Source organism: Sceloporus occidentalis, unplaced genomic scaffold (genome assembly GCF_023333645.1).
Source record: "Sceloporus occidentalis isolate IW3139 unplaced genomic scaffold, rSceOcc1.0.p SCAF_31, whole genome shotgun sequence".
NCBI classification, from domain to species: Eukaryota; Metazoa; Chordata; class Lepidosauria; order Squamata; family Phrynosomatidae; genus Sceloporus; species Sceloporus occidentalis.
In genome coordinates, this window is record NW_028317011.1 from 9,612,212 (window position 1) to 9,636,675 (window position 24,464).

The following is a 24,464-nucleotide window of genomic DNA, read 5'->3' on the forward strand; positions in this document are numbered from 1 at the left end:
AGCCCTTCTGCTGACTTCTCCCTATCAGTGTGTGTGAGTGTGTGAGTGTGTAGCTCTCTCTGTCTCCTCTGTGCTGCTACATCCTATTTCCCCGCTAACGGTCGCTCACAGAGACACTGGCTGCAATCCAGGGTGCACCACAGAAATGTGCATCTTTGGGGGGAAAAACAGAGGGCTTGCCACACTACAAGGAGATTTCACACACGCGCGTACACACACACACATGTGTACACACAGAGGCAGTGCATGTAACTGGGGAAGGAGGTGGAGGGGGATGAGAATTGCCTTTTTTCCCTCGGTTCTTCCTGCTGGTGCATTTTTTAATGACTCACGTGCAGACAAAAACACACTTTAAATGAAAAGAGGCCGGCATGGAGTAAGGGGGGAAGGGAACGTGCGAATAAAAGAAGCTGCACACACTGCTGGTACAGGGAGATTTAATAACCCGAGTCACCCTTTAAAACACCCAGCAGGCAGGGCACTCGGGCTGATCCTCCACTATCCAAGCACGGCATGGCAACATCTGGGCTGTAAAAGCAACACAAAACCAGCGAAGCTGGGAGAGACTGATTGCACAGGCCTGACCTCAGTAGGGGAGTCCATATATTTTATTACAAAAGAGCACTTTACACAGTAAAAGGAGCAAGGTGCAGTGTCCTAGAGGTTCATTCAAGTCAATGGCCTCAGCATAAAAAAGCTCTAATGTCACATGTAATAGCAAACACTACTTAATTGCAAACATCCGAATGATGATACAAATGGATGTAGCAAGGGGTGCGTTCAAGTTGATATCCTTTATTGAGCCAACATAGAAAAATGATGTAAAGTTACGTAAGCTTTAGGGAGCTCAGAGGTCTCTTCTTCAGATGGAAAGTAGCAGTTAAGGCATATCAGACTGATATGCATTGTAGTGTATATTAATTACCCCTCTTATAATGTAACCTTACACACCCTAAATTAACATAGGATCCCTATTATGAGTTACATTATTTAAGATTGTTCAGCAACACTAGTAAAACACGTACGAGAAGTGATTCAGCCGCTAAGTTTGAAAAGTCATATTGCCATAGCAACCCCTGGAATAGTCCACTCAATTCTAACATTCTATTGGTTGCTATGGCAACAAAACCCCTTCTTAAACATGGCATCTTATTAGCTTTTTTTTTTTTTTTTTAACATGGTCTCCATAGAGTGTACTTTTCTACAAACCTAGTTAAATTATCAATACAAAGAATTTTTAGCAAAGCAAGACAATAAATAAATAAATCACAAAGCACGTCTTTTCTGACTTGATCTGTGCATGCTGAATGTCGGGTTCTGGACAGGATCAGACACAATTATGCATAATTGAAAAATCTAACAAATATTGTCTATTATTTAAGGCGCTGAAACATAATCTCCGACATTTCAAATTGCTAAAGGGACACATTTGTTTTAAGGGGTGGTGTAAAGGGTTTCTATGTGACTTTTTATCCAACTGATAAGGGCATATGCTACTGAATAATGGATTTGGGTGAAGAATGATGTTATTTATTTACACAATTTAGTTTGTAAACACATTCCCTTCTTTTTACATATACATAGCTGTGACATTGTGACGCCGGGATAACACTCGTATGCTAGAGGCACATCAGGGGATGAAAGGGAGACAGAGGGATTGCCAAAAAGGGTCTGTCCCTCCTAAAAAGAGGTCATCGGGAGCTACACAAAAAAAAGAATAAATCCTCGGGAACTGCAAAGGTCCTAGTAATAAAAGTCTGAAGTAACTTTGCTATGGAAACGTGAAACCCGCCCTACATAAAACGCTATATAATATGGAAACTTATATTTGAATCGGACAAAGCCAATGGATTTCTAGGAGCTAACAGGCTGTGAATAGTTCAATTTCCTTAACAGCATTTGGAGTCAAGACAAAGTTACATCTTCAATTAAGCTGGCAACAGGAAAAAGGAGCTGGCAGCTGTGTGCTGAGTCGGGGAAATTTCGGAGTAAGAAAAGAATATGAGAAAGGAAACAAATCAATAAGACCTGGTCTTGCAAACCCTCTGCTTCCCCCATCCTTCCATCTCCTGACCTCTTTTACTTTCAGATTGTCATAAAGTAATTTTTACCCATGTTATCCTTCCAAAAATAAAAATTTACTACCATAATCCAGAATATAAGCATCCGACGTTAATATAATTAAGCTTATTAACCATTTCAGAGCGATTCATTAAGTTACGTTGATCCAGTGGAAGTGAGCACACTATTTTATGCAATATCTTCACGTTAAACAGATTTTTACTGGTACCCTTGGAGTGACAGCAAAGTTACTTTAACGGAGTAAATATAGCTTTGATGTCCAAATACTACATACTGGATTAAAATGGCATTTTTGGAGATCTCTGTGTAATTTTAAAAGTAGATTCAGAGAATAAAACAATATTCTGTTAGTAAGTATGTATATTGGTAAGAAAAAAAAATATATATGTAGTTAATCCTTAAACTAAATATACAGAAATAGGAGTCTTTATTAGCGAACAAAGTACTTTGGAATTGCGAAAATTCTAGATTTTAGAGATGAAACAGCCCATGTGTTCTTTGCATTTGGATTTCATACTTTGAGTTGCAGCTCTCTGGTGGCCGTTTAAGTTTATTATTAGCGTTCTGTCTTTCAAGGTTTTGTATTAATTAAAAGAAAATCTGTGGCTGGTAATAATTTAATTTTATTCTACGATATCCAAAAACAATTAACATTACAATGTTACAATCTTGTTTTCACAATAATACTGGCCTTAATTTGGCATATTAATTTGTTTTGGGTTTTTTTTATAACAAAGAAACAGCATTAGCAGAATTTATACCAGAATAAATGAGTGAGAGATGCTCTATGTGATGTCTTCTGATGGTTATTGTTGCATCGAGCAAATCTCTCCCTTTTCCCAAATATTATATTTCGCAGTCCAATAAACTAAATAAACCTGGGTGTAGGGCTTTATACAAAAAAAGCCATATATTTTAAAACTCCACTTATTTGTACACCATATACGATATATTCTCAATATTTGGATGAATATTCTTCCCCATTAAGTTATTCTTCTGCATTGAGGCCAATTATTCTGAAAATCCTGCTGATTTAATTAGGTCTTAGTCCTGACTCCATCTTCTCCCTCCATGCCCGTTATCCTCACTGTGGAGCCCCGTCACATAAAGACACAAATAAAACAATGAATGGTGTAAAGGGACTGGTCGTGGATATCAGAGATCTAACTGTGCCAAGAAATGTGTTGGAACTTCCTACTTTGGCTTACAGTATGATCCCAATGAAATTGTCAAGGCAAGATCCGGGAAACAGCGAAAGAATTGAATGCAGTGCCCTTATGCAATCAATTCGATGTAATGTAAGAGGTGGAAAATATAAATGTAATTCATTTGAAAATGGAAACAACACAAGTGATAGATGTTTTTCGGTTCTTAACTCAATTATGAAGCACTTTGGGTTAAGTTGGGAAAGTAAAACTACATTTAGCAAACTACCACCATATTGAAAAATAAATGTAAAGATTAAATGTGACATGAATGAGTGTAAAGGCTTCTTGTCATGTCAAAGGTAATATTAATGCTACAGAGCGATAAATGAAAAACGTAGCTTATGTATCATCCTGTATGGACAGGGAGGTCAACTGCTTGCAAACCACACAGGAAAAAAATATTAAGGTGTTCCATAGAAAAACATGAATTTCCTAGCCGGGGGATGTGGATTTATAACAACAGGAAAGGGGAAAAAGGTTTGCTGAAATCTGACAAGCTGCTTTTCTTCCGGGGAATCCCTGATCTGACACTATTATTCCAAATTTTATTATTTGTTATTATTATACATTTTATATATTATTCTTGGAAACAATACACAAAGTGGCAAGACAAAGCACAATAAGCCACATCAATGCAAAAGAATAACAGGATTTGTTCATATAAATAACTAGAATAACAATTCGGTGTCTATTCTATGGATCTCCCATTGGCTGCCTTAAATTAGTAAAATATAAGGGCAATATAAAGGCTTAAATTAGTAAAATATAGTGCAAATCCGTACTATGTTTAAGATCACTGTTGTGCTACAAATTTTGGTCATTTTGTCCCTACTGAAACTTGTACTGTGTACAAACAATACATTGAGAACAAAGAATTACCAATGTTCCTCTTTCTGTTCTCATGTATAAAATCAATTTCAATTTGTACATAGCAAAGCACCAAAAAAAAAAGAAAAAAAGAAAGGTCTTAGATACAGTCCTGTTATTGTTACCATTTATTTATACGTTAAAGAGAAATAACAATGTTCTTCCATATTATTTTCAAGATAAGCTTGCAGTCTAGTATGGATTGGAAACAAAAAAGTAAAAGAAAGGGCAACTGTGAGACATTTGGCTCACTTGGGCATTAGGAAAAAGATAAATGAACTGTAAATGAAAGTGATATGTTCTGGAGGAAATTGTATTAATTGACTTTGGGTCACTGGTGAGTTTATGTGTCAACTAAGCTAATTCACTCTGTTTTGAATAAACCCAATTTTGAAAGTTGCAGTGAAACCGGTGATCATCACACACAGCACAAAACCTTTAAGTAATTCTGGTATGTCGGAGGCGATTAGTCAAGAAGATCCTCCAAAAATACACTTTGACATTGATATATTTAGTCCCCAGGTCCATAACTAGTTTCTAACTCAATTATACCTGATTCTTAGCTGTTTCCAAAACGTTTTATTTCTCATTCCTCAGTAAATAAAGGCTAGTGACCTTTTTGCTAACACAAGGATTTAGTGATAATAAATCCACAGCCTTGAGTCAAAGGTTAGAGAGCAGCCAGTGAGCCAACTAAACTGAGACTGATGAGTGACTACGCAGACATTCGATAACAATCCTTACATCACATGGATGACTTCAATATACACCAAGCTCTGATAACATAAGTATAAATAATTTGGAACACAGCACCATTCTTTCACATATCATGAATAATAAATAAAAGAAATGCATGTTTTTCATACAAAAACACGCATTTCTGTGTTTTGAACATCTGAAGAAGAGACCTCCGTGTTCTTGGAAGCTAGTGTGACTGTTTTTGTATGTAAGCCTAATAAAAGTTAACGCCTTTGACAAAAGATGTCGTTTTGCACTAAGTCCAAAACCTGTAGCGTTCTCAGTGTACTTTAATGAGTTGAGACTGAGACTTACTTTGTTTTGTTGCTCATATGTATTTAGCATGTTTTATGCCTATTTTATTTTTGTGGACAGAAGGTTGACCAACACACTGAAAGTGACTGGATGATTACTTGCTTGTTTCGTCTCGCCTCAGCTCACCTCCAAACTCCTTTGAGATGTACAAATCAGTCATTTATCTGTATCTAAGCATAATATAATCTTTATCACCGTGGGCGATTATAAGTCATGAGAACATGAAATAGAAAACGATAGTAGGGTGCAGCGTACTATTCGCAGACAGATGGAAGAACAGGAGTAAATCCACACGGCACTGAGAAATTTCCTACTCCTACATCTTTGCCTGAAAAATGAAATGACAGCTCTATTGCTAGAGGTTAATCAGTGCCTCGGCCCCCAATTATTTTTATAATCACATACAGGACAACCAAAAAAAAATGCCCACACAGATCCAAACTAGAATTTAAAACTAGAATGTAAAAGAAAAGTGTTATAGATGTAACAAGTATGGGAGGCATGCACCCCCAGACCTGCATGCAGCCTATCCACGTATTTCCTATCTATCCATCCATCCATCCATCTATCTATGCATTGATATAAGCAAGAACTGTTATTATCCCATGTATCCTATACTGGATACCTGAAATCATGGAAAATTGGAAAGTGACACAATTGAAGCAAACAATTGTCATGAACCTTTGGTTTTTCCATCATCCTATGAATATTTACCCATATTAATCAATGAGCGTAGTAATGACTGTTGAAAAGGGCACTTTCTTTCATTTATATTGCGATGTCCATTATGTTTTAGGTTATCTATAGCATAGGATTTATAAAATGAGAGTATATTGAAAGGTGACATTAAAGTTAAAATGACAACAGCAGACTATTTCATGGCGCACAACATTGAATCACCAGGGTACAGTCTCAAATTTGTTGTACTTTACAGACAAGCACCTGATGGCGATGGAGCAGATTCTGTAGCCTTAAGGAGTGGTCACTCAATTTTATTGAGTTTCCTAATTACCAAATTAGATTAATAAGGATTAGTCTTGGAATCTTATTCAGCTACGTTAGATGCAATGCACTAGGAAGAATTGAGGAGATAGGTAAAACAGATAGATGTATGTTTTGTTCTTGTACACACATAGGTATAGTAACTGCTCAGAAGACTAGGCTTAATTTGTAGGGTGCCAACCATCATGTATCTGGCACGTCTCCATCATTGAAAACCACCCTGCAGACTGAGCTTTACATAATGCGTGACCCACTTGGCCATTCTTGCAGGGGAGACATGCCAGGGATTTCCCTTTATAATGCATAGTGACGTCAGGGAATTAAAACCACAACTCTCCTGCCAACATCACGGCAAACTCCTGCTTTAGTGAATGAATCCCAAATTAGATGATAGTGGCCGGATCTCTTCTGCAGCTCTGTGGCATAACCCCATTTTTCAAAGTAAATGCAAAGGAGGGCTCAGCTGAGATCTATAGAGCGCGACAAAAAATCCCACGGTTGAAAACTGAATTTATATCTATCCATTACATTTTTAAATGCATTTTATTGGGCTCTTTATTTAATTGAATGTTAGATTTACTAGAGGCCAGGTTTCTAAACAGTAATTAGCAGGAAGAATTCTATCTAGGATGCCATACTATTTTGCCAATATTATACAGGGCTAAGCAAAATGTGTATATGTATATGTATATATATATATATATATATATACATATATATAAACTACAATTCTTCTATTGACTTCTGGTTTAGTGAATGAACCACACAGACTGGATAAGGGTGATCCCTTAGCCTTCAGCTGTGGTGTTATGGGCTAGATTCCTCTGCACAATGAAATATGAATAAAATGAACAACGTAACATCACTAATTAGGCAGTCTCTGTGAATGTGAGATTTTTTTTTTCTCCAAATACTGTATTTGCTCGATTATAAGACGACCCTGATTATAAGACGACCCCCCAAAATCTAAATATTAATTTAGGAAAAAACCAAAAAGCCTGAATATAAGACTACTCTATAGGAAAAAAAGTTTTACTAGTAAATATTAATTCATGTAAACAATTTTTTGATATTTAATAAAAGCTATGATTGTGAAAAATATATATTTTTTATTTCCTTTTATTTGCCAACCTGCCCCCCCCAGTTATGCACATCTGCCCCCAGGGTTGCCACTCTGCCCCCAGAAATGCCTTATACCCCCTATTTGCCACTCTGCCCAATGATGTGCCTTTTAACCCTCTATATGCCACTCTGCCCCATGATATGCCTTTTAACCCCCTATATGCCAGAGTTGCATATAGGGGGTTAAAAGGCATATCATGGGGCAGAGTGGCATATGGGGGGGGTTAAAAGGCACATCATATATATATATATAACTGCTAACAGCAATCACACTCCTATCAAGCCAAGGCAGCCAGTACATGCTGGAACCTGGGGATGATAGGAGTGTGAGTACAGCCTCCGTATGCCATGCTACCACCACCACCACCCTTACACATCCATGCTATCACACACTCATTCACAAACATTTAAATACTCATTCATTCCATTAATCACACATACTTGCTCAAAAACCCTCCCCCACCAACTTACCTGAACTGCAGATCTCTCACTCGAGGACTTCTGCAGGGGCCCGGCTGTGCGAGCAACTTCTCTGGCCCCGCCCCCAGAGGAAGGAGGGGGGAGGCAGAGTTATGTGACACTCTGCTAGCTTCCTGTTCTCCTGCTGCTCGCAACCAAAGCACCGGTAAGCAGCCTGGCCCCAGCGGACATTTTTTTGAGGTCTGATTAGAAGACGACCTCGATTAGAAGACGAGGGGTATTTTTCAGAGCATTTGCTCTGAAAAAAACCTTGTCTTATAATCGAGCAAATACGGTAATAGTGTATTCAATACATTAAGACATAAAACTTTTTATTTTATCTTGAGAGGTCTGGAGAAAGCCTTCCTTTCTAATAATATAATGCTGCCCCTGCTGGCTCTCCAGAGCATATTATTAACACATCATTGTTGCTGCTGGGTAACTTAATTCACAAGGGTTTGACTTTTCTTTGATAATGGTTGCCAGGAGGCCTGGACTATGCCCCTTTTAAAGGATGTTAATTGCCCGTCCTATATGGTTTTTCAGGGCCTTTTTACCTAAATCATGCTCATTACTAACATTTGTCCAGCTCAAGTGTATAACGCAGTGATCATTTTAATGTTTCAAAGTTTTTTGTTTTTTTACTTTGGGCACTGTCACTTAATGTCTTGTCTTCAGGGCTTCATTGAATGATCCACCTAAAATCTCGATTTTTGCAGAAAATTAAGATTGTGCATGTAAAACATATTTAAAGTTCAACTTCTAGAGCACAAGTCCAAAAATCAATCACTAGCTGCTCAAATGCACATTTATGCTTAGTTTGCATATATCTTGCCCACAGTCTGGCATGCAACGTTTTCAGATACACTCCATGTCTAATAAGACCAGGAAAAACAAACAGAACATTTCTAACAGATGCCGAGATGCCGATGCAAGTCATTGCCACAACAGAAGCTCACTAAAACCAATGTAATACAGCAAGTAGTGGCTAGAAGTAGTAAGCGTATGTGCTTTATCATAGGAGTAGTATGCTGCTACATGCAGCATTGGAGATATCATTCCCAGGAAAATTCTTTAATCATGTGAAATTTTATCTTGGCTATTACTGGTTTCAGGAACACTTGCCATGTGGCACAAACAGGCACTGATAGGTGTCTTGTGTTGTTTTTGTGTCATTTAACCTTCCGAGTAATAAAATGACAGATGTGCTAAGGTTTATTTGATTAACATAGTAGAAAGTGCAATTAATGTTTTGTCTAAGTGGAACAGCACCTCTAATAAATGAATGGACAAGACACAGGTGGAGATAATAGGGTTATTCCGATATTCGAGCTGGCTGTAGGACTTCATGTAATATGCGAAAACCCTCACCTAGGTCTGTAATTTGAAACAAAGTCTCCGTTACCAGATGTTATTCTATCCAGTCACCTTATAGTGTTTATAGTATTATTTGCAGAATTGGCAGGAGTAATGTTGGCTAGTATAACAATCCTACTCTCAAGAGGGGAAAAAAATGCTAATTTTTATTATTGGACATTTCCACCAACAGTTTTTTTTTTGTGTGTAGGCATTACCGAGTGAAACATGATTCTTTAGTAACCCTGTGGTGATCAAGACAGCAGACATTTATCATGCACAATAACATAGGCACGTATTGAAACACAAAGGAACAACAATTGGGACTTTACAAGGCCGTAACCTCGAAGTTAACAGGGGCCAATGTCCAGTATGAAAGACAAAATGTGGAAAAGAAGAACAATCAGAATTCCATTTGTTGTAGTGCTTAAGAATGTGTCAATGATTAAATAGAATATAAGCTCACTAATAGATTGTGAGCTCACAAGGGCTGGTCCTCTTCTCCATTTGTGCCAATATATTTTAATACGCGTACATGTTATTGTCAGGTTTAATGTTGTAGTTTTGACTTCATTCTGAGATAATAGTGGCTATGCCACAGTCTGCCACCAATAAATAAATATACTCATGCTAAAAGCAGTGACAATAGTTCCAGCTTTTATGCCACATTACACTGACAACACCCTAATTTAGGTATTCGTTAACTGTGAATTGTGTTCGGAAAGACTAAACTTACTAGATAATAAACAGACATCTGCACCAAGCTTGGAGTACAGCAACACAGATCAAGAATAAGATATTTTAAGTACAATTTGTTTAATGTTTCCCAACAGCTCGAATTAAAATGAGTTTATCGCTTGAGGTGTGTTTGCAGACATGGATGGCCCAAGATCAGGGAGGGAAATCATGCCAGAAGCAAGAAAACATTATGACTGGTGGATCCATTTACAAAAATGGAACCTGTAACGGAGGAAAGATTATGACTTATACTCTGTGGCAGATGGACACCACAGAAGGTGACATGTTAAAACACCACCTGAAGTGATCTCTTAAAGAGCTGACAAGGTCATACAGGGAAAGTGAGACCCTTGAGGGAACACCAGGGTCACATCAGGTTGATGATGTGGTTGTTTGACAGTTAGCCCTGCAAAGCCCTTTTTTTTTTTTCTTTCTTTCTAAAGCGAAAGAGAGAGAAATGGGCGCCGAGTGGTTTTCGCTTACCAAGCTGTCAGTACCCGCTCGGCGCCCCTCTCTCTCTCCACTGCGGCGAGTCTTCCTGTTCGGTCTCGGTGCCGGCTTGTAATGCTGAGTGCCGGAAGATTTCCTCATAGCCGGCACCGAGACTGAACAGGGAGATTCGCCGCAGGACTGCTGAAAGGTAAGTACAAGGGGGGGGAGGAAGGGTAGATAATATGGGAGGGGGGTAGATAATGGGGGGGCGGCAGGGACGGAGGGAGAGGAAGGGTAAAAAAGGGGGGGGCGGCATTTTAAAATTCGCCCCAGGCGGCATTTTGCCTTGGGCCGGCCCTGGGTGTTAGGTAGCTCTTAAGGGTAGCCCCCTTTTCCTCTATCGAAGTTTTCCCCTTAAGGGGAAGGACCAAGAAAATCCAGGCCTACCACAGGCCTTTTAGCCAGGGAGGGAAGGAAGGGGTCGCGTATCCCTTCAGGGAGTCTGGTCCACAAAGAAAATAAGATATAGCATCTGGTGTCCACCATGGCCCTATACTGAAAACGTTTTTGGCACCTCAGGTCTTCATAATGTTTTGTTTTTTTTAATGTTACACAAGTATGTTTTGAGGCTGTTAAAAGTCATGTAAAACCTAAAACTATGCTTATTTCGTAACATAAAATGTGTACAAATATCATTATACTGTTGACCCTTAGTTTGTATATAACAAAAATTTCGAGCTTGTGTTATAAAAGGGCCTATAAAATAATTTTCCATAGACATCAGGAATCATGCCTCTGGCCTACACACAGAGTTGCCATATCATTCATGTTTTTCCTGGGCACATATTTCCCATGTTGATGACTAGTACCTGTAAAATGCAGCCCTGGAGAAGGGAATCAGTTGATCAATTATATACACTCCGCATACAGAGCAGGTTGTTAGCAACATGGGAAATACATATGCATCCTGGAAAAAATGGCCAACGTGGCAACACTACCTGCACATCTTGGATAGAATATATTTTTTACATCCCTGTCATTTGTCTGTATATATCAAAATATTCTTAAGCATCAAATCTAATGTTAGTTTATGTTTTAAAGTACCATTTATGGCTGTGCATTGCCCTAGAAGACATCCCAAAAAAATGTTGAGTATTGTAAGTCGATAGTACTAATTCAGTTATTTATAGAAGAAATAAAGCTTCCCTCTTAAGGAAAGTTCTTTGTCGGCGCTATTAAATTATATAACACAAACAACTATTCAAAAATGATAAGTGTGAACCCATTTGTTCACCATTCTGGAGCTTGACTCAGTATGGGAAATATGCACTAAAACAAACATTTTTTTTTATCTCAACACAAAATGATCCCTGTGTGTGTGGCTTCCTTAACTTTATTAGCATATTTTCACATGTAGTTATGAGAACAGGACTTTTCCTCCTAACAAACGCCCTTGTGTCAGATACAGTCGATCTTAAAATAGTAGCATTGCTGTTGTCTTTCATTCTGTGCCAGATTTTGTGTATTTCCATATTAGACTAATACAGTGACAATACACTAATCCACAAAATCCCAACCTCTCTTTGATTAGCTCGGCTATTAACCACTCATCTGAACTGCGTGTTTTGCATGACAACATATAATTGCTGGAAAGACCAATTGATTCCTCCAAAATAACAAGTTGACATATAATTTAAATCATTACAGTTCCTGCCGGAGATAAACAGAATTTTCATAGAATATAATACCAATTAAATGTTCAATAAAAAACAGAGAATGTTTTGTTTTTTAATACATTAAATTCATCTCCATTTAAATACTTCTTGAGGACAATTTTCTTCAATAGATGTCCTCATTAAGACAATAAACTAGGGGATCAACATGGTTCCCTCAAGTGCAATGCTTGATTGGCTGATTAAGTCCAACCAGTCATATTTTATTCACTGTCCGCTCGTTTATACACACAGTACGTCATACTAAACACAGTTGTACCTGGTATCACACCTAGCACGCAACATACACATACACTGAATTCAGGTCAATAGTTTCCCAACAATAAATACAGTAAATATATCTTAAGAACATGAATCACACCAAAACACCTGTAACATCTAATACTACATTAACCATTAGGTCAAATTATTGTATCGCACCATAAAAGCATCTAAAAAAAAAACCAAGAAAACTCCAGTCAAGGTGTAAGTTTCTATAAAATAGCAAAAACCTAGTAAATTAACTATTATATAAAGGTGGTATTCTTTGTAAAGTGCTTTATGATTGAACAGTAGATATTTTCCTCCTTTAGTCTGGTTGGGGGCTGGCTTATGTGGTTTTCAACTTTATACTCAAAATGCAACACAAAAGAGCTGGCACCATACTTGCACAAATCATCTACAAACGTTGCCGCATCCAAAGCATACCTGGGAGCCTGACATGTTTGACCCCAAGTCCCCAGCACTGTGGGTCAATTACTTCTCCGGGCAGGGAAGCTGTATTTGCATACTTGGGCTAACACCGCTCTTTAGTGCAACTAGCGTATCCCACATAATAAAGACGGGAAGTTCCAGGCAGCCAACTCTGGGTTCTTTTCAAACATGGTCCACTGTACTCAGTGTCACTCGTATAATAAATTTGGTCTTCCAATACAATCTGATCCCATGATGCCCACTTTAACATTTTATCTCTCTTATAAAACCATGACATTGCAGAATGGAAATTCACAGAAACGTCCCATTTTATATTTAAGACAAGTAGTCTATTTACATATGAGTCACATTAGACACAGTGAGAAAGTCACCACACATGCTCAATTTGTGTGGGAATTCAATAAACATACGTGGCATCCTCTGAGCAAATATCCGAATACCAGTAGCCTCTTATTTATATTTCGGGGAAATTGTAATTTGTCTCAGACATATTCTTGGGAAGTCCGTGTGGATGAGAGACTAGTGTGACATACTGCATATTGAAGATGCATTTCACGCAAGCTCAGCCTAACTCTACAGACTTGCAACATTTTTGTACACTTGCAAAATACTAGTTTTCAATCTGTTTTTTTTGTTACCAATATTTACAGTACCACATTAAAATATTTCCCTAAGCTTATAGGAAGAAAAAATTGGAGGAAAAACAAAACATTTTAGAAACGGTCCTAAAAATTACATAATGCCGACAAAAAGATTAGTTTGCAACCCAAAGGGAAGTACATGGTAGTAACAGAACAAAATAAATAAAGAAAAGGTGTAGCTTGGGAATCATACATCTACAGCAAGAAAAGGGATCATTTCTTCCAATTGTTGAAAAGACCAATTTAACCAAACAAATATTAAAGCTGATGTGGATCTACAGCGAAAACAGCAAAATATCAAACTCGGTAAACAATTCCATAATCTAAAACTATATTTTAACTAACAGTTTGTGCACGGCAGCCATGTTCGCACATTAATACATTTTGTTTATTGGAGGAGTTCTGCTGTGTTAGTGAGCATTTTATCTATTATTTATTCACTTATACAGCAGTATTAACCACATTGTCAGTATGCATGTGTCCAATACAACTACTTATGCAAACATATTATTCAAAATAATGAACCACTTTCACAGAGTGGAGTATTTCAGAACATACAACCGAGATGAATATTTTGCAGTGTATGTTCCAATTACTTTTGTAATGATCTAGAATCCTCCATTCAATTTCAGTATATTTACATGAAAATCATATTACATGGTAACCAACTCATTTCTTTCGAAAGCCCTTAAATATATCATCTCATTCCGACACGAGTACTGTTTATGATTGTGTTCTATTAGATTGTGTTCTGGTAAACTGAGCCGTAATTGTGTAAAAAGCATAGCTAAAAATAACACAATAACCATCTTAACCAGGTGAACTTCTTGGTTTGGCAAGGGTGTTGTGTGTCTCGGTTTTGTGTCTGTATCTATATATATATATATATATATATATATATATATATATATATATATATATATATATATATATATATATATATATTAGTGCCTCAAAGTAGATCAAAGGGTTCCCATTATTCTGCTGCACTATGCATTATGATTTTAAAGGAGGTTGTACCGTACATTGTTTATATGGGCACACATCTGACACTAATGTATTCCCCACCTGATAAACTGCTCTGGAGATACACCAGGGTTTTAACATAAGCTGCAAGACGCGCAGGTTTCCATGACGACGCGCAGTACGCAGTGCACGTGAAGTCAGGTTCCATACCAAGCTGTCCCAGGTATATAGTAGATCCTCAAAGCTTAATAGGACAGCGGCCATGCTGACCACGATGACATAAATGGATGAGGTTCAACGCAGGTGAAAGCAATGTACAGCCTTTTGATCCTCAGAGTTCAAAGTTCCACATGCAATTTAATACAGAGGGGAAAAAAACTGCAGCCAATGTCTTTCTTTTCCTGTCCTTTTTCTGTTCTTGCAGAAAATATGACCCAAGGGATATCTTTGTGTCTCGAACAAGAAACAAACTATTTCATACCCGCTGCTCCCTAGACAATGGATATGACATCCCTCTGTGTTGTGATGATCATTTCTCATGGAGAGCTCAGTTTCAGTTCTGTGACTTCTCAGCTGTCTGCAGTGCAAGTAAGAAATATACTTACATCCAAAGTCATCGCTTCACGCTGCTGGGATTTAGTCCAGGGAAAGGAAATATAGTTTCACTGCCAACATTCCTGGGACGGTCCACATGTCTGCTTAACTGTTTCAAATTTAAATAAAACAGCTTAAACCGCCCATACTCACCTCTTCATGCAAAACAGGAGCATTTCAGGAACAGATCTCCCACAAAATGAAGAAATAATACGAAGCGCAACAGAATATTGCCGTCCCTCCTTTATTTGCCCATAGCTTTTGTGACTCTTAGAGCTCTTAAGAGCTCTGGGCAGGTGGTCAGGATATTCAGGATAGCTCAACGTAACTGAGGTACTGACTCACCCTCCTGTACTCACATGAGGATATCATTTCCACTAGAGCTGCTGACAGGTGGGCAAAGGTTTTACTTTGGGGGCTGATCCCATAAAAAGAAACTGAAATCTTCCAAATTAGTGACATCAACATTACCGGTAACAGGGTGGTGTTTATTAATTTCGCTCTTTATATTTTCCTATAGATCAAACTAAAGAAGTAGTCAAATGAAGATGTTTCCAGCAGGTATACCCCTGCCTTTAATTAATTCCAAACATTTAAATATTATAATAATGCATGATATTGTAACTACTTAGCAACACTGTTTTAAATATGGCCAGGCATCTAATTGTTAGGTATTATACTTAGCTTTTTATGCCACCAGGTGGCTTTTGGGTCGCTGCACTCTCTGCCTCCCCATGGACTTATTATGCCTGCCTGCTCCTCACCTGTCACCTGTCCCTCATTCCCTCAATCAAGGGCCTATTTAACTAGCACGTGCCCTTGGCATCTTTGCTTGAGCAGTGCAGTTGCTGGTCTTGTTTGTTGATCCCGTGGATTCTGATTGCACTTCTGATTCTCTGGCTTTGACCCCTGGTGTGGACTTTGACGACGAGTCTGATTGCCTCTTAGTATTACAATGATCCTGGTTATTGACCCTGGCAAGCCTACTGACAAACCCTACCTTTTCCATTTCTTTCAACTCAGTTTGTCTTTGACTCTTAACTCGGTTCCATAGACCCTGTTTCCCTGTGCTGATTCCACAAGACCCCCTTGACTTGTGTTGCTTCCACACAACCCCGTTGACTTGTGTCGCTTCCACACAACCCCATTGCCTTGTGTCGCTTTCACAAGACCCCGTTGCCTTGTGTAGCTTTCACAAGACCCCGTTGCCTTGTGTGGCTGCCACAAGACCCCGTTGCCTTGTGTGGCTGCCACAAGACCCCGTTGCCTTGTGTGGCTTCCATAAGACCCCGTTGCCTTGTGTGGCTTCTACAAGACCCCGTTGCCTTGTGTGGCTTCTACAAGACCCCATTGCCATGTGTGGCTTCTACAAGACCCCATTGCCATGTGTGGCTTCTACAAGACCCCATTGCCATGTGTGGCTTCCACAAGACCCCATTGACAAAAAGTGATGAGTGCCCTGCTCGAACAAGCTTACAACACAGAAGAAGAAAAGGAGGGATATGTACAGGTGGTTGACATTATCACTCCACCAGCTGAAACACAGCAATGATCACAGGGAAGGATTTGACTATGCCATAAAACCACAAACATAATATTTGCTCCTTCTACACAGAAAACAACAGGGGATCTGGTCATTCTTCTTAGCGTACAGAACATCCTCCAAACATCCCATTGTTCAAGACTCGCAGAATCCCCTACTTGTAGTTGAAACCACTACAAACTATGGTTATTGTGGTTTGCAGTCTTTCAAAAAAATAAAATATCATGGGACACAGAGGTTGTATTACAATATCAACAAAGTCTATGAAGTTATGTATACAGGGTCTTTAAATAACCCTACGTCAAATTAAAAATAGTTGTGCATCTTAAGTAGCACTGGTATCTTCTGTTGGTTAAACTACATAATAATACTCAAATATATCAATGTGGATCGTAAACATTTTTTTTTTTTTTTTTTAATAGTATCACTGGTATACAGGTAGATAGCGATAAAATCTACCAAAATGAACACCTGATAAAAATGAAGACGCTGTGTGCTACTTGTAACCAACCTTACATGAACGGTAACAGGAAACATGTCTTTAAAAAGAGGGTATAGAAACAGAACCCCACACCATCCATAACAAGGCATTACTGATGAATGAACTGCTATTTTAAACATATTTTAAAACAGCTTTGTCCAATCACTTCTTGGAGCTCATAAAGCAAACGATTTTAAGAAAATAGCCATATTGGACGATTCACGCATACACCTTCCTGATTTTTTGGCATTAGGTAGACAAAGTGATTAAAGACTGGAGTTCACATAACCCTGCTGCTTTTTATGTTTTCATCCAGCTCATTAGCAGACACATCCTGTGTCTGGCTCACACATGGTGAAAGAGGACTTGCTTCTGCTTGGTATCCAAACTTGATTCTTAAATAGAGAACAGATTTTAAGACGCTTTAAAAATACAATTCTATGCAAAGGATTTTGGTAAAATTAACCAGACCTCTGTAATATGACTCGCATGTACATGGCAGCTACATTTAGGTAAACCCTATACCATTAGGCACCGGAGCAGTAAATTAATGGATCCACCTAGTCTATATAATCTGATTCTAACGTAAGAACTACTTTTAAAACTGAAGCAATGTTATTTTATTTATTTAGCTTGTTGTCTATGGCAGTGTCTTGGGTTCATTGTACAGCTGAGTCTCCTGGTGTGCTGAGAATATTTTTCATAAAATCTCTCAAAAGCAACTGATATATCATCATCCCCGAACCACACAGGAAAAATGACAAAATCCTGCTATCTGCAATGACACAAGCATTTGGAAATATTCCCCAAATTATGTGCTGGAATTATTTCCAAGCCTGGGAAAGTGCAAGACTGCAGTTGACCCCTTGATTAATCTCTCAAGCAACAGGCAATGCAACCATTTTTAGAAACATTCCCAAAGATCTTGAAAGTCATTAACAAGCTGACCTCACGGTCATAAAGCAGCTCAGTTTATAAATGATCCAGCTACGCAACCAGGCAAAAGAAAACTTCTGGAAACTATCTTGTTAAAGGCAAAATGTATATGAGGCACAGGACAATTACCACTACCTAAATGTACTATTCTTGTTTATAATATATTCTATGACGTGAGGGGTTGAATATAAACATATATAAACAATTGCAAATTGTAAAATTGTAACAGACAGAACTGAAAAAAATGTCACTACAATAAACCCAGTCACCAAAATCAGGAATCTGCACACACTCCCCACAGGAACTCAGGTGCTTAGCTGTGGAAGGAAGGGCCAGCTCCCCAGTAAATCGAAATAGAAAAAGGCTCCAGGCACTCAAGGGTTCCATAGGCAGATTTATTGAAGGAGAAGGACAACAACGTTTCGACCTCACGATGAGGTCTTTATCAAGTTACAATATACCCAAACATATCTTACTTCTTAATTCTGAATTCAAGGGTAAATGTGTCTTATGGATAAAGGCCAACTCAGGATCTGAAGACAGATTATAGAAACAACCTAGAGTAAACTGCATGTATGAGATAAGCTTCATGAAGATCACATTCATCCAGTTCCTCGATAAATAAATACACAACAAAAAATCATGGAATCACTGAAATGGTGGCTTTGTAGTACCCTGTTAAATAAAGCTTAAAATAGCACTGTTGTATGTCCCGTGTTATGTTCTAAGGCTTCATCTGGGAGATCATCTGGGAGATGTGCTCATTTCCAACTAAACTTAATAGGTTTTTGATTGGATTGGGTTTCTATGACAGCCTTAAGGAGTGGACAGTTCAGTGGATACTCCATTTAAACTTTAACTTTCTTACCGATAAATTATTTAATAACACGGCTGCCTTTTGCGCACTCTTACCTTTCCATATGCTATATATCACAAATAGCATTTTGTAAAATGGCTACACTTAACTAAGTAGAGCCTCATAGTTGGCCTTTCGAGATGCGGTTGACTATGTTTCAATGTAGCATCTCCTTCCTCTCATTAGATGGTTACATTGTCTGAAGGTATATAGAAACAGACGGTATTCCTGCTCACATCATGATCTGCAAGTAAGATGATGTGGAAATTAAAGCAACTGGAATGTTGAATAATTTCCATCGCTAACAGTAAGATCCAAGTTAAACATTCCAGCTATAGAGTTCAAATAAATCGCTCCAAAACTACCCAAACTAAAGAACACCCTACAAATCAATGTTTGCATAAGTAGAGCAGACATAACATATTTTATAATGCCTAATTAAATCTGCATGGATAAAGATTTCAGATTGTAGAGTGTAAGACCACGAGCAGGGCCCTCAATCTTGCCAAGAACTTTGTATTAACGTGCCCTAAGGCTAGGTCCGGTTGCATCTGTATGTTTAAGTGTATCCTTAAGTTATGTGTACGTTAACCACCTCATATTTAAATTGTACAGCACTGCGGAATATAATAAACATTGAATAATAATAAAGCGGCCCTATCAAGCATGCTATGTCATGAAACGTGTTTACAAAAACATAGCTTGTGCATTTTGTGTGTGCTTACTGAAAGTAAAAACATGGATTCTTAATGGAGAAGAGTTTGGTGGTATGTGGGGTACAACCAAATTTCTTTGTCAACTTATTCCCCTTCTAGTTCTCCAACATATAACTTAATGAGGACAATTAATCGTAGAAGTGACAAAATATAAGACTGTCTTACCAAAAAAAGTGTATCTAATAAATCTGAAGTTAAAATCTGCAAACCCCATCCTAAGGGATTAAGTATAAAAAAAACTCTGAAATTGGATTTGGGATAGTGACAGACCTACTTTAAGAGTACACTGGGGGTTAATGCAATATTCTATGGCTTAGTGAAGATCTAACATAGGTACCAACACATACACCAGGGAACCAGGGAATCTCAAAGCTTTAAAAAATGAATGCCATCTTGAATGATTCTCCTTTGAATTAAGCCTTTGATGCTCTCCACCCAGACCACATATCTTAAAAATAGGAAAATAATCTTTGAAACAAGAAGCAGATGGGGGTAGAAAGAACTAAAGCCTATTCTACATTCAAGTCATCCCCGTGACACAGTTGCAAACTGCTTTATTTTAAGAAGGAACACAAAGAAGGGACTTAACGTGTTGTGGCATTTGCGGATGTGATTTACTCTAAATTATTGGTTACGTTCCTCTCTGTTCCAGTTGCAAGAATAATGGGAAAAAGAAACATTAAGGAAACTAAGTGGTGAATGATTCTTTTCCTAACAGAGTCTAGTAGACGGCACATCAAGTGATTCAGACTTCCCAAATCAGCAGACAAACTGAGGGTTGGATGGTCTCAATTTAGAAATCTATGACTCATACTCTGGTCACCAGTTTCACATGGCTGGCATCTCTTGTCCTGCAAAACATGCTGTTCAATGGCCTTTATCGAAATCCAATATTAATTTTCTATCTACTTGCACCCTGCTTCCTGTTATTAAACGTAGCATCTACTGGTTTAATAAGCAGATTTTGTAAAGTGTTTAGCTATTTGGGGTTTGTTTCCTGCTTTTAATTAAATAGCCTGCAGTTGTGAAGCAGCTATGTCCCATGCCAGTAAATATTCTAATCCCAATCATTCTTTCACATCTGCAGCTGAGGAACATTTAACATTCGAAACAAACATTCTGTTGACGTCAAGCTGGAATCTAACGTTAAATGTGTGGCATATATATGGCCGACGTGGTTATTGTCTCCTTTCTGCAAAATGTTCCAAAAAATACAAATTTGGATGTACGTATACAGTGTATTTCTATTTTTAGAGGTGTAGAGTTCTAATGAATCATGTGGCTTTGAAAAATCCCCTTGACATGGGACATTAATACAGAATGTGCAACCAGAAAATACGGTAAGTAATAAGGGAGAATAGGAACAAGATTTGGGTGATTGACTGGCCAGGTTTGGCCACTGATCAAATCATCTACCAGCCCCTCTTCACCAATTTTAACTAACCTCAATTATGATTATCAGATGATCATGGCTAGTTAATGATGGTGTGCTCAGTCACTTCATTATTTGGCAACATTCCCTCAGCTTCAGTGAGTTGAATCAAGTTAAGGTGACACTTATTTCCCCAAGCACTTAACTGAAGGGGAAATGTATGGTACCCAGGTTGATGTGAATTCTCAAAGTTGAGCAACTCCTTCCCTGTTTAACCCTAAGGATGTGTTAGCAAATCCCTATTCAACTCTGGCCTCCCTCTGGGCCAAGTTCCAGGCAACACACTGCAGTGCTCGCTATGGCGGTCGTATTGCCTATTATTGGGCAGAACACTTTATTGAGGTAGACTGTAAAGCAAACAGCGTCACCCTTAATCTGTAACTGGTGTTAGGAGATGCTATGTTATGGATACTGTTTAGTGAAGGTCTCTCAGTGGAAATGCCCATTTACCTGTCAGGTTGCCAAGGAAAATGGAAAGCTGGGGGGTGCTTTGATTCGTGGAGTAATCAAAACACAAAAGCCAATTTAAAATCAATATAAGGCAAATACATGATGATCTTTTCTATGGAGGCATTTATATTATTCTGACAAAACATCTCTCCTGGAGCTAATGAGAAACACAGCATTTAGTAAGATATCCTTCATTTGCAAAGCTATTTAATAAGACAGGTTGAAAAAGGTACTTATTCTATGTCCAATATCTGAGTATTTTTTAATTAATTGGTATGCAGGCTTTATGACTACTGGCCAGGTTAGCTGGGATTTCTTTTTGTGTTAATTGTATTGTAAAGCTCTGCAGGATTTGCTATTTTAAGCCCCAATCTTGTAACACATGTAACTAGTAGTAACAGCTGTGCCATTATCACATATTGTTTACTGTTCCAACTGACATTTGCTTGCAACATTCATTTACATCTATTTTAGGATCCATATGAATATGCTTAATAAAGGCAGTTCTTGGTATAAAATGGGAGTCCATGCAGCATGATGGATGACGCGTGAGATGTACTTTTCAGGATACATACAGGCAGTGTGTGTCTCTGCGTTTCAAGTGTTCTTTCAGGCAGCTTATTAAGTGAAGAGATTTTTTTCCCCCTCCAAATTAAGTAACACATTGATTGCAATTTCTAATTGATTTAGTGCTGACTATGTCCCTTCTCCTTAAATCACCCCTAAGTTCTTGACATTCTGAAGATCCTGTCCAGATTTTATGTCTTTATGTACAGAAAAATGCTGAGCTGGTGGCCATGTCAGTCCAAATTACACAAGGGGCGCACTGGCAGCCTGTGGACAATTGAAAGCGGCTGTTTTCCACACTTTTCACAGCTTGCCCCATGGAATGTGCTTGGAACACGTGAAGAAAGGCAATAACGTTCAGAATGGGAGGGCGAGACCATGCGAGTGAGTGAGAGGGTAATGGAGGGAGTATGTATGAATATATGTATAAGTGTATGTGTTAGCATGAAAGTGTATGTGAGTGTGTGAGCATGAATGTGTATGTGTACGTGCAGCAATGCATTTACCTTCTGTGCTGCCTTGTTCCCACCTAGCGCAGCACCACAAGCCATCCCCTCCTCATTGAAGTCTGTGCTACCTTAAAAGGCGCGCCATGCCTTTAGGACACGGAGTGCCTGGATGTGACATAATATCCCTGCGCTCCATGTCTTAAAGGTGCACAGCCTCCATAGTGTGAATGGGCTGGTTAAGGAGATCAAAGCCCCTCCAGCATTCTTATACCAGTTGTACATTCTTTTGTTTGAATTTTAAATGTACATAGAATGTTTTTTATGAAAATATGTATGGAACACAGATTTAAATTGTATAGCAGGCTCTGTATTTTTCGAAGGCATATGCACGTATGTAGATGGTAATTTCAGAAAAAAGAGCAATTTATTTGTACAGTGGCACTTTGTCTTACAGTAGAACTCAATTAATTGCATGGCTACTCATACACCACATTATGCTCTGCGCACCATAGTTATTTAATTTTTTGGGTTTTTTTGTTCTGATAGGTCGGTCCGTAACATTTATCTTAGTTTATATATATTTTTCCTTACCCACATTTCCATATCATCTTTGGACATGGCAGTAAAGTCAAGCACAAAAAAATGTAAAAATAGACATGTTTTGAAAAATAATATCACCTTTTGCATCTCCTACAGGTTTACTATAACAATTTAGAATTTTATTACTATAGCTGATGCGCTCGCAATAAACCATGTTTGATATCCATCTATATAATATTAAATAGACCATATAAGATAGTATCCACGCATCTAAACAATTGTCTTGATGAAGTCTATTGAATACATAGTATCAACATTTTGCATTGGATCTTTGAAATTAAATCCTAATATGATATGTGTGAATAAAATCCAAGCAAGCCCAAATATGCGCTAGGACACTAAACTAAAGGTCTAATTTGGGATCAAAGCTGAGAATGAAGCCAGGTTTAGCAGTTGTATCTCCTAAAACCCTTGTGAGGCTCCTTCAAATCCATCTTTCAGGCCCTTGTAAGTTTATAATCAAAGCACTGGTATAATAATTTAAGAAGGGAAATATGTTTACACTACAAAGTGCATTAATTAAGTTGATGATTATGGAAGTTTAAGGTATCTTTATTTTGAGCCTGTAGATACATTGTGACATAATACATTTTTCTCTCATGGAAACACTATATTAATGAGTGATTTTCAATGTTCTCCTGGGACTTACGAGCTTGTATCATTTTGTGACACTAAGATTGATTTCCAAAAAATGAGAACATTACTGCACAAGTGCACTACATAAGCAACATGATTTACTCAGCAATCCAACACTGAACATGAAACGTTTTGGGTTCCCCAGGATAATCAGGTAGGGATTATGTTCTGGAACAAAGGGTCACCTTTACCATTGTTCATGTTTGTATAGCCTGAGGTCCCCCTTGCTCATCGATGTCCCATGTACACTAAGGACCGGTGCATTCTCATGGACACGTGAATATTCAGTTTAACAAGATGACACTGTTGTCCTTCAGCTATAGCTGTTGGCAAGTTGAACCTGAGAGGAACCTGACTGCTGATCTGGCCTAATCCAGTGGAAAATCAGCCCTGACTTTGTTCTACTTGAGCATCCCTCAAGGCTTGCTTGTTCTTTTATACCAGTAGTAGACCTCTGACCACAAAGAGATATTTAGACTTTCACCCTCTCTGTTAAACTACAACTTGTATATCCAAACCCATAAGCCAAAGTCTATTTAGAAAATGTTATGTTCAATGTTCGCAGAATATTAAATGTCATAATTGTCTCAGGTAGGACCACAGCCACAAAATTCTAAATAAACCTTGCATTGAAATAGACTTCTTCCTGATTCCTCTTGGTGTAAATATTTACTGACATTTTTCAGGTACAAAAGATAAACCATCTTCCTGTTGCTGTGGCATGAGAGACAGAGAAAATGGGAGAGAGTATTAGTCTTATCCTACAATAAGCCCAGGGATATACGGAGTTATACAACATCACGCAGGTCAAGGAGGGGGTGAGGAGCCAGGATTAGATTTAGAGGCTTAATT

At 38.2% G+C, this 24,464-nt stretch overlaps 1 protein-coding gene across 4 annotated transcripts in view; it reads right to left on the reverse strand.

Moving 5' to 3' along the window:
- Window positions 1-24,464, reverse strand: part of LOC149298819 (FERM domain-containing protein 4A-like) — a 123,336-nt gene that overhangs the window by 92,172 nt on the left and 6,700 nt on the right. For 2 of the 4 annotated variants that reach the window (XM_089487133.1, XM_089487132.1), the window contains exon 1: window positions 14,455-14,616. The exons of 1 other annotated variant lie outside the window; for it this stretch is intronic. In XM_089487133.1, the coding sequence (XP_089343259.1) occupies window positions 14,455-14,616 (162 nt within the window). Of the gene's footprint in view, window positions 1-14,454; window positions 14,617-24,464 lie in introns of those variants that run through there. One more of the 4 variants, XM_089487135.1, reaches the window with a different exon arrangement.